The sequence below is a fragment of the Centropristis striata genome, chromosome 15 (genome assembly GCF_030273125.1).
Source record: "Centropristis striata isolate RG_2023a ecotype Rhode Island chromosome 15, C.striata_1.0, whole genome shotgun sequence".
In the NCBI taxonomy this organism is placed as follows: domain Eukaryota; kingdom Metazoa; phylum Chordata; class Actinopteri; order Perciformes; family Serranidae; genus Centropristis; species Centropristis striata.
This window is the reverse complement of record NC_081531.1, coordinates 24421396-24433233: the sequence shown is the minus strand read 5'-3', so window position 1 is coordinate 24433233 and position 11838 is coordinate 24421396. Positions and strand designations below refer to the sequence as shown.

At 40.0% G+C, this 11838-nt stretch overlaps 1 protein-coding gene across 1 annotated transcript; it reads right to left on the bottom strand.

Annotated features, from left to right (window-relative positions):
* Window positions 1-4442: 4442 nt before the first annotated feature.
* Window positions 4443-6877, bottom strand: LOC131986224 (zinc finger BED domain-containing protein 4-like). The gene is made up of 2 exons (XM_059351075.1): window positions 5814-6877; window positions 4443-5406 (listed from the first exon to the last, which is right to left on the bottom strand). The coding sequence occupies exons 1-2, from the start codon at window positions 6875-6877 to the stop codon at window positions 4908-4910; spliced, it is 1563 nt and encodes a 520-aa protein (XP_059207058.1). The 3' UTR covers window positions 4443-4907.
* Between the last annotated feature and the right edge of the window lie 4961 nt (window positions 6878-11838).

Sequence of the window (11838 nt, the reverse complement as noted above, 5' to 3'; positions counted from 1 at the left end):
AAATAATACATTACTCCACTGTATAATACACTGGCACGGTGTTTGTAGCAAAAATATACTGTAATATATGTACAAGCATCACTGTAATTTTTGCATTTATTTTTTGTAAAAACACTTTTTCTCACTGTTAAATGTACTAAACACCATATCTCTAACAGAAATATACTGTAATATTTAATGGTAAAATCTTTAATTCATGCATTTTCATTTATAAAGTATTTTCTTGTCAATTATATGGCAGAACAGCGTTTCTTTTGATGGAAAACTTTTAAAATAAGGAATAAAATGTCAATCTTAAACTTTAAATCAACAGTGTTAATATCATTTTACCGTAACATTACAAAAAGTTGCACCGTATTTATTACGGTAAAGTTCTGGCAACCACAGCTGCCGTTTTTTTACCGTAAAAACAACAGTTGTTGTTTTTACAGTGTAGCATGTTTACCAATATATTTCTTATCAATGTATAACTTTGATATCCACTTTCTGCTAATAAACAACACACTTCGAAAGTAAACTGCACAACCTTATTAGCCTATTATTTGCCGAGTCAGTGCATGCTTAAGAGGAAAATGAACTGCCTGCATCCTATTTCACTAGACTCTGCATAGCAAATACAGACGCAGCTCGAGACTAAACCCCAATCATGCAAATAGTAATAGAGGTCACTCCAAGAACTTCAGGAGGATCATGTAGTATAAACTGTATGATAACAAGCTCCAGTCCTGCCTAACTGCTGCATTCTGCTAGTGTATGCCCCATATTTCAGCAGTACCATTCACAACAGTCTTGATATTGGCCAACTGGCTAAAAAAACACGTTAAAATGCATCGACTGCACACTTGACTATTCCATTATGTCTGTCAGTGGCTGTCAATGGGATGGTAATAATGGAAAGTATGTTGCCATAATATTTAAGTTGCCAATAGAGATAATAATGCTCCTTTAAAGTGCTTTTCAGTGCTTACTGAGAAAGTCCTCTTTGCGGTTCACTCCATTTCACACATATTCAGAATATCAGACAATATAGTATTATTGTGGAAGCGTAAATGTCTTCAGAGGGAATGATTAAAACTGTGATATGGTGATATGATGATATGTAGTGTTAGCATTTCCTAAAATGCTTACTGAGACTGTTGACTGTACTGTGAGTTGTTGCCCTCCAGAGCTGCACTCTAACTGTATGCAAAGCAGCAGCGTGTGTGCTGCAGCATGGAAATGAAATGGTAAAAAGGTAGCTTCCCCTTTCTTTGTGCTGGACAAAAAACTGGCCCTTCAAGTGCTACCAGACATGCTCTCTGTCTGCTGACCTGGGTGACCTGGAACTGTGGAGAGATAACCAAAGAGCTACTCTGTTTACTGAAAGAAGGATATCTTTTCAACAAATAAATAAATAAATAAATGACATCCATATTAGTTACTATAAAAAATATTTAACACACCAACTTGTTAGGCAAGTGATACAGGCTTTGGTTTTGTCTAATTTAGACTACTGCCCTATAGTCATTTAGACTACTGCTCTATAGTCATTTAGACCAGTGGTTCCCAACCTTTTTCTTGAGGGACCCACATTTTTGCCATGGTAGCCTCTCTTTTTCTTTTTGAGATATTCAGCATTTTCGTCTCCCTGAAACTTTGCCATTTTTCCATTAGCTCTGTGTTTCTGTTTTTAGGCGAGGTTACCGCTAGGTGAGGTTACCGCTAGGTGGGGTTACCGCAAGGTGAGGTTACCTGTGTATATAGCAGGAGGGATGTTACACATGTCCTTATTCTCGCGATATAGCCTTTATTTTTAAACTTTTCTGTAGTGATTTTTCTATTTAAATAAATTAATAATCATTTAATGTAGCCCTTATTTAGTTGTTTTTGTCCCACTAATGAATTAAATGCTGACTCATCTATATTTAACACATTAGATTTATTACACCCCTTAAAATCAAGAGGGCTTCGCGACCCCCCGTGGATCTTTGGCGCCCCCCTGAGGGGGTCGGGCCCCCCCTGTTGGGAATCATTGATTTAGACTACTGCTCTATAGTAATTTAAACTACAGCTCTATAGTCATTTAGACGATTGCTCCATAGTCATTTAGACTACTGCTCTATAGTCAGAATTCCTCCTACAGAACAATCTTCTTGATCCAAATTAATCTGGTTTCAAAAGCGGTCACTCAACTGAAACTGCTCTGTTGTCTGTGATAGAAGCCTTAAAAGAAGCAGCAAAGTCCTCAGTTCTCATTCTGCTTGACTTGTCAGCTGCGTTTGACACAGTTAACCATCGCATCCTCCTCTCTACTCTCTCTAAAAGGGGCATCTCTGGCTTGGCTCTGTCCTGGTTTGATTCCTAGCTCAACGGACGCTCATTCAGTGTATCCTGGCATGGACAGTTGTCTAATTTGCATTGCCTCTCCACAGGGGTTCCCCAGGGCTCAGTGCTGGGACCCCTGCTATTCACGATCTACACCACCTCTCTGGGTCAGGTTATCCGCTCACATGGCTTTTCCTATCACTGCTATGCAGATGACACTCAGCTCTATCTGTCATTTCCTCCGGATGACCCATCAGTCTCTGCACGGGTCTCTGACTGCCTCTCAGACATAGCCACTTGGATGAAGGCACATCACCTCCAGCTGAACCTTTCAAAAACTGAACTGCTGGTCCTCCCTGCTAAACCTACAATACACCACAACATCAACATCAAAATTGACTCCCTGTGTCTTGCCCCCACCAGGGTGGTGAGAAACTTAGGTGTGATTATTGATGACCAACTCACCTTTTCCAGTCATGTCGCCTCAGTTACCCGGTCATGCCGCTTTGCACTTTAAAACATCAGAAAAATCAGACCTTATCTAACTCAACATGCCTGCCACTCAACTCTTAACACAAGCTGTTGTCATCTCAAAACTTGACTACTGTAATGCCCTCCTGACAGGCCTGCACAACAAAACCGCTTCAGATGATCCAGAACGCGGCGGCATGCCTGGTCTACAACCAGCCAAAAAGGTCACATGTCACTCCGCTGCTCATTGAGCTCCAGTGGCTACCTGTTGCAGCCCGCATCAAATTCAAATCTCTAATGCTGGTCTACAAAGTTGTTTCCGGTACTGCTCCTACCTACCTGAACGCCCTGATATAGACATATGCTACCTCACGACCATTGCGCTCTTCCAATGAACAGCGCCTGGCTCTACCCCCCGTTGGTCCAAGGCAATCCAGACTCTTTGCATTTCTTGTTCCCCGCTGGTGGAACCACTACCAGTTCCAACCAGAGCAGGGGCATCCCTCTCTACCTTTAAAAAACTCCTGAAGACCCAGCTCTTCTCTCAGAATAGTGCTCCATAGTCATTTAGACTATTGCTCTATAGTCATTTAGACTATTGCTCCATAGTCATTTAGACTTCTGCTCTATAATCATTTAGACTATTGCTCTATAGTCATTTAGACTATTGCTCCATAGTCATTTAGACTTCTGCTCTATAATCATTTAGACTATTGCTCTATAGTCATTTAGACTATTGCTCCATAGTCATTTAGACTTCTGCTCTATAATCATTTAGACTATTGCTCCATAGTCATTTAGACTACTGCTCTATAGTCATTTAGACTATTGCTCCATAGTCATTTAGACTTCTGCTCTATAATCATTTAGACTACTGCTCTATAATCATTTAGACTACTGCTCTATAGTCATTTAGACTACTGCTCTATAGACATTTAGACAACTGCTCTATAGTCATTTAGACTACTGCTCTATAGTCATTTAGACTACTGCTCTATAGACATTTAGACTACTGCTCTATAGTCATTTAGACTACTGCTATATAGTCATTTAGACTATTGCTCCATAGTCATTTAGACTACTGCTCTATAGTAATTTAGAATACTGCTCTATAGTCATTTAGACTACTGCTCTATAGTCATTTAGACTACTGCTCTATAATCATTTAGACTACTGCTCTATAGTCATTTAGACTATTACTCCATAGTCATTTAGACTACTGCTCTATAGTCATTTAGACTACTGCTCCATAGTCATTTAGACTACTGCTCTATAATCATTTAGACTACTGCTCTATAGTCATTTAGACTACTGCTCCATAGTCATTTAGACTACTGCTCTATAATCATTTAGACTACTGCTCTATAGTCATTTAGACTACTGCTCTATAGTCTGCTCCACTACTTCATTGAGTAATATAAGGAGGTTGCAGTTGGTCCAGAATAAAGCAGCAAGAGTAGCTCTTTATGTGGATGGAGAACTAATGTTAGTAAAATCATTAGGTTGGTTGGATGTAAAAACTAGATTTTTGTCATTACTAATGGTTTTTATTAAGAATGTCATAATCAAAATAACAAAATCACCTCTTGTTATTTATAGAAATGTGTCTTTCAGTTCAGAGGCACATTATTATTTACAAGGCATGCAATTGGAGGTTGTTTCACTTTACCAAGATCCAAAACTATGATGCAACGTACAGTATATATTAGGGATGAAGCGATACCATTTTTTTCAAACCGATACGATACCGATACTTGGATCTGAGTACTTGCCGATACTGAGTACCGATGCTGATACTTCTACCACAAAAAAAATGCAATGAATTGGAAGACAGGTTTTATTTTCTTCTCTGCTTGTTACAACAAATGATGATGAATTAGATAAAAATAAAATATCAATAAATTAAAAATGACTATAAAACTAAAATTTCAAGTGAAAAATAAACATATTCTGTGAATATATTGCAGAGTTTCCACATTTTAATCAAACAAAATATCACTTAACTATTTGGCACTGTCTCCACCTTTCAGATTGACAGAACATTAATGAACCTATTGCAGAGTGTCCACATTTGAATTAAACAAAATATCAAACTTCAGTCAGCATGCAATGGTGTGGTCTCTGAGGTCTCTCTAAGCTTTTTTTGGGAAAGTGAGAGGCAGGTTCTTTTTGATGAAAAGAATCATCTCTGCATGATCAGCTGTGAGCCTGTTTCTGCTTTCACTCACAATGTGTGACACTGAGCTGAACAGCCTTTCACTGTCAACACTAGTGCAAGGTGCTGAAAGGTATCTGGCCGCCAGTTTAGCCAGAGTTGGGAACCGCACTTTATTAACCATCCAGTATTGTAGTGGTTTGTCTTCTCGTGAAATTGCGGCCTCTCCAAGATATGTGTCTAACTGTACATTAGAACCTACTGCAGCTCTGCCCACTGATGCTGATGCAATTTCATCAAATATGCTGTCTAGACTACTACTTGGTTGGTCACTGCGTGGTTTTCTTGAAGGTGGTTCATTCAGGTCATCATCCTCCTGCTTGTCCGCTTCTCCAGGCAACCTTAGCAGCTCAAGTTTCAGCATCTCTTTGGCATTTGCAGCAATGGTGGTGTTGGAGAAAAACAGATTTTTATACCTAAAACAGAGAAAGAAAAAATGTAGCTGACAATAGGCATGCTTGCCATTTGATCGCAGTCACACAGTCACACAGTCACACAGTTACACAGTCACACAGTCACACACAGTCACACAGTCACACAGTTACACAGTCACACAGTCACACACAGTCACACAGTCACACACAGTCACACAGTTACACAGTCACACAGTCACACACAGTCACACAGTCACACACAGTCACACACAGTCACACACAGTCACACAGTTACAGTCACAGTCACAGTCACACACAGTCACATCTACACACAGTCAGAGTTACACACAGTCAGAGTTACACACAGCCAGAGTCACACACAGTCACACACACAGTCACACAGTTACAGTCAGAGTCACACACAGTCACACACACCGGCACACACTCACCTGGGATCGAGTAGCGTTGCGATGCTGTAGAGTGGGTTTTCCTCCACATCAGCGAATCGCTTCCTGACAGCTGCAGCCAAGGTTCCCTTCATTGCTTTGATCCCATGGTCCTCATTAGTCTCCCTTGTTAGAAATCTGTGCAGCACAGTGACTGCTGGAATGACATCTGCGGCCATGGCATCTGAAGAGCTAACTTTTCGAGTTAACTCCTCGAACGGACCCAAAACAGATAGCACCTTCTCCAGCAGTATCCACTGGTGAGCCGTGAGAGTATCAGGGAGTCCATGTTCAGATACGAATATTCCCAGAGGCCGTTTCTGCTCAATCAATGACTGTATCATATAAAAGGTGCTATTCCAGCGGGTCTGTACGTCTTGCTGGAGCCGCTTCGCAGGCTGGTTGATCTCTAACTGAATGTCCTCGAGGCGGGAGTAGGCCAGAGCAGAATGTTTAAAATGCCCAACTATTTTGCGGCCGACTGCCACCGCATCAGCAACACTCCTCTGTGACAGAATGCCCTCGTGAACCACCAGCTGTAGGGTGTGAGCAGTACACGGTAGGCTGGGCAGCTCAGCATCACTCATGGCCTTTATCATATTTCGTGCGTTGTCTCGGAGCACTACGTGGACAGACGTCTTCGGTATGTCCCAGGTCTGGAGCATGCTATCGAAAGCACCTGCGATGGTTTGGCTGGTGTGCGAGCCCCGGAACGACTTTGCATGTAGTGTGACTTGGTGACGAACAAACTCCTCATCAATCCACTGCGCCGTTAAACTGAGCAGTGACATCGGGCACACACTGCTTGTCCAAATGTCCGTAGTGAAACTTAAGGCTGAAACTTCATTCACCAGGTTGCGCACGTGTTTTTTTACCTCGTCAAAAACTTTTGGCACCATAACGTCCGTGATGTAGGGGCGGCTGGGAATCTCGTATCGCGGCTCCAGTGTGCTGAGAAGTTGGCGAAATCCCACGTTTTCCACAACCGACAGTGGCTGGTCATCCAGAGCAATAAAATGAGTCAAAGCCTCTGTTATTTTAACTGCCCGTGGATTTTCTCTTGACATTTTTTCTCGCTTTTCCAAAACCTGAGTTAAAGTTGGCTGCTGTGGTTTTGCATTAGCCTTAGCAAACTCGGTGTACTCAGGGTTATGATGTGTCCTCAGGTGTTTTATCAAATTGCTCGTATTGAACGACGTACTCTCCTTCCCTCCCCTGGACACCTTAGTAGTACATAGTTTGCACTCTGCCTTACTTCTGTCATCGTCGCATATTTTGAAGTGAGTCCACACCGCTGACATGCTGTTTAGCCTACTGTAGCCGGTCTCACTCGCCTAACCACCCTAATTAGCTCGACAGCGGCTCGACGCGGCTCCCCTAGCCGCCTGTCTAAAAAAATACAACAAAAATGACAAGCCACCCTCTGATCGCGTTCTTCATGCAAAGCAATTGCATGCAATAAATTGGTATCGGTTCATGGTATCGATTAATTTTAACGAGTACGAGTACGAGTATATTAGGACGGTATCGGCCCGATACCCGATACCAGTATCGGTATCGGTGCATCCCTAGTATATATGTAGATATATCAGGGTTTTTTTTTTTTTTACTTTTTTTCCCATAAAAATCTGAAATAAATGTGAACAAAAATGAGAAAAAAACAAAAATACAATCCACATGTACATTGCAACACAATGACATATAACAAATTTTACATTGTCAAAACTTTAGAAAAAAATGTTTCAGAATATGTTCTGTTCAATATTGACGAAATGTGTAAATGTAGAAATACAAAAAAATGCCATTTGATATATATATAAAAAAATACCTGGTTACACCAACTGACACTGGGTTAGATCAAGTCATTGATTATATGTTGTATGAAATGATAGAACTGGATGTAACCCTCTTATATATTATATTTGCAACCTTTGTTCACATTTGCAACATTCTTTATTGAGCATGATAGTGTTTTGAAAGTAAAAAAAAGATTCAAAATTACTAAAAAGAGACACAAAATGACAAAAAAAGACACAAAATGACCAAAAAGGACACAACGTGACCAAAAAAAGACTCTCTCCTTTGTGTTTTAGTGAGGACCCTGGCTGCACTGTTCTGCATCATTTGAAGCGGTTTCAAACTTTTTTGGGAAGTCCTGTGAAAAGCACATTGCAATAGTGATGAAAGCATGTCTGATTTTTTACAGATCCTCTTTTGACATATATCCTCTAAGTTTGTTCATATTTTTAAGATGGAAGTATGCTGATTTTGTGACTGATTTGCAGTCTCACAAATATACTGAACTCCTCCTGTTCTTTGACAGATCTCAGTGGATGATGATGTCATACAATCTGATCCTTAAATTGTTTTCAGATCATAGCTTTTTGTGCTTGTAATGCTGCCTCTGACAAACTGTCAACTGAACTAAAGTAAGAAGCTTTCTCAGATATATATCATCACCCCAAAGTAGTTTTGGTATCACTATCATACATATGTACAGTGCAAACAGGGAGATACTTGTAATAAAGGTGTTCACTTTTGTATAATTGCATAGTGTATAATGTATAAGCTGATATCTAGTAATATTATGTAGTGCAGCAGACTGTGTGCTTAGTGTAGCATATGAGGAAGAGCAGAGTGATGTTGAGAGGTAAGAGGAAATGAAAAACACGTAGATGTGGCTAGAGATGGCTATTAAAGGGAAAGGACTAGTCATTTCATACATGCACACACACACACACACACACACACACACACACATTCTTGTACTTCTATCTTTGTGAGGGCCCTCATTGGAACAGTAAATTCCCTTGCAAGGTTGTAATAGTTTTTGATTTTTCATTAGTTTTAGTTTTAATTTTGTTGTGAATTTTTGTTTTCAACTCCAGTTGGTTTTAATGAGATTTTAGAGTTAGTTTGCTAGTTTTAGTTATTATTCTTTTTTGAAATGCTTTAGTTTTAGTTTAGTTTTTATTAGTTTTTGTTTTTTGCAATGGGGTATTTGTTGGCTCGGAGATTAAAAGAGGTCTCAGTAAATGTTGCCTTTATTTCCTTTGCCTTATCCATCTTTATTATGTATGAAAAAAGTTGACAAAGAAAAAAATGAAGGACATTTTCACTATCATTTTAGTTAGTTTTTTAACCACACAATACAGTTTCAGTTAATTATCATTTTTTTGGTAACCTTAACCCTAGAACAAAGTCTGAAATCTCAAAAAAGCCTTTATAGAAGTGAGGACCAGCCGAAATGTCCTCACTTTGCAAAAATGTCCTCACTCTGTTGGTTAAAAAACGTGTTCTGGTCCTCACTATGTAGGAAGTACAAGAACAAACACACACACACACACACACACACACACACACACACACACACACACACACACACACACACACACACACACACACACACTTCTTGCTTTTATAGATACATAACCAGTAACACTTTACTTGGATATTAAGCTACTGTAGATTATTATGTAGATTATTTTAACAGTTCATGAACATACCTACATATTCTCTGAATTATTTAGCTGAGCTTGAAATACTCACTCAACCTTTGTGATACAAGTGTATATTCAACACACAATCAACTTCCATTTCAAAATATCTGCAGCTGAATTCATAGACTTTGGTCTAGTCTCACTTTACTATGTGGTCTGGATGAACATCTACAGATGCTAACTGGCTATACAAGTGATAATCAGCGTGAAATTCTGTGGTAAAAGCTAAGGTGTAGTAATGCACTTCAAGGCAATAATGCACCCGACAGGTAATTAAAGGTTTCAATTCATGTAATGGAATATATGTTCACTTGCAACTAAAATATACCAAATAGGTAAGAGAACAACACGTAGATGTGGCTAGAGATGGCTATTAAAGGGAAAGAACTAGTCAGTGACAAGATGTTAGTCAGTTTCATACATGCACACACACACACACACACACACACACTGGAGACAGTGTACAGTACACAACACAACATGTACATCCCCAACAGCAAATATAAACCTCTGACAGTTCATACCAGATAGTTTTGTAAATGAGAGGACAAAAGGCTTTTTTATGTAAAGGAAATGTCTTTGTTGTCCACAAGGCAACATAAAACTAGTCAGGTTGTACAGACTGTACTGTAAATGTTTCATTTTGCCTATATGTATCATATGATTAAATATTGTTAAATGAGATTACAGGTGTTAGAGTTTGTTTTTTGCAGAACAGATGAGAGGAGAGTAAAATCCTTTTGACTATTTATTTAAGACAGTAATGAAAGAGTGAGCATGTATATGGACCTTCTCTGTTCAGAAATCACAGGCTGCTAAGCAGTTAGCTGTAACCACCTCCCAGAAAAGGATACCTAACTTACTTTCACACAGAGTTTTATAATGTAAATGTGCAACTATCTGATTGGTCAAAAACTGTTGGGGCAGCACCATGGTTTAAACTCAGCCCGCCCATTATGTTGGCACACAGGCTAGTCCTAGCCTCTTGGTGCTTCAGCTTCCGGTCACCGCCCTGTGGAAGAAAAAAGCTGACAGCACACTACTGTATCTTTTCTAGTGTTCGTCAGTGCCTGTCTCCACCTGGGCCCATGGCCTTGAATTGGAGCACAAAGAATGCTTCAGTTTTTCATCTGCTTGCCCTCAAATGTGTGATGATGTGCAAAGTGTTATCAGTATGTCCTTTCTGTTGATACTCTTCATTTATGTGTGCTCTGCTCATAAAACACACATATAAAATGTGTGTATTATGCTTTGCTAAATGCATTACTTATTTATTTTTTTTCTTCAAAATTTTATCCCACGATTTTTGTAACCCATTTATTTTTCACCCTGTGCCAATTGCCTATTTCACCTACCTTGTCCCTGTCAGCCTGGGGAGAGCCCTGAACTAGACTCATGCTTCCTCCGATACACGAGCAGTTAGCAGACCGCTTCTTGTCACACGGTAGGACGTAGCGCGAGGGAGGATCACGGTTTTCCCACCGGTTCTTTTCCCACCCATCAGGCACCCCGACCGTTTTTTGTGTGAGGTCCCTGTAAGGGGAACCTCGGGGGACCAGGGGAGAACATTTTGCCTACCCCAACCAGCCCCACGGGCGTTGGAGACATGGAGTTGGGGACACGCCTCCAACGCCCATTCCTGTCGGGAATTGAACCCAGGACCTTCTAGCTGTGAGGTGACATCGTTACCGACTGCGCCACCCCCGCTAAATTACATTTAAGAAGCATTTTACTAAAGGTCATAATGCAGATTATTGCTAATTTTATTAATCTCTAACACACATCAAAAGTTGTGATGACCTTATATAAATATATGTTATATATATTATATATTTTTTCTTTATGTTTCTGGGTTATGAGACTTTGCTGTTCCCCTCTGGCTCGGGCCTCCTGGACTCAATCTCTGGCCGTTTTCATATGAGCGGACAATTGGGGGCCTTTTGTTGGACCGACATGTTTTTGTGCACATTTTCTTTTTACGTTAATGATTAAGTGGTGGCTGGCTGTCTGTTGCTTCTGTTTTGTTTTAGCTGCTTGTTTACTTTTATTTTATTTTGTCTATGTTTCTTGTACTGTATGTGTCTGTATATATATGTGCCAAAACTTTGTATAAATAAAATTTACAAATGACACTTATGTAATTCGACCAGTCACAAACGTCCTGTCCTTCGGAAGGCGATAGAGCTGTCTTACGTCTTGTGACTGGCATTTTGGGTTGGAATATAATGAAAAAATACATATGCTTCTCATGTGCCCACATACATGGGCTCCTCTTATGCACTGTGAAATCATTTGTTATGCCTTAGAACCAGTGAAAGTCATACTGGCAACATGACAGCTAAACTTCTCTCATATTTTACAAAAATGTGTTCTTCATTCCTGTAGACCAGGGGTCGGCAACCTGCAGCTCCGGAGCCAGCTCTTCAGCCTGTCCTCAGTGGCTCCCTGTGGCAAAATGAAACATTTATTTATTTACATTTTTTATTTAATTTATCATTGGTGGCCAAAGAAATTTGTATTCTTCAATT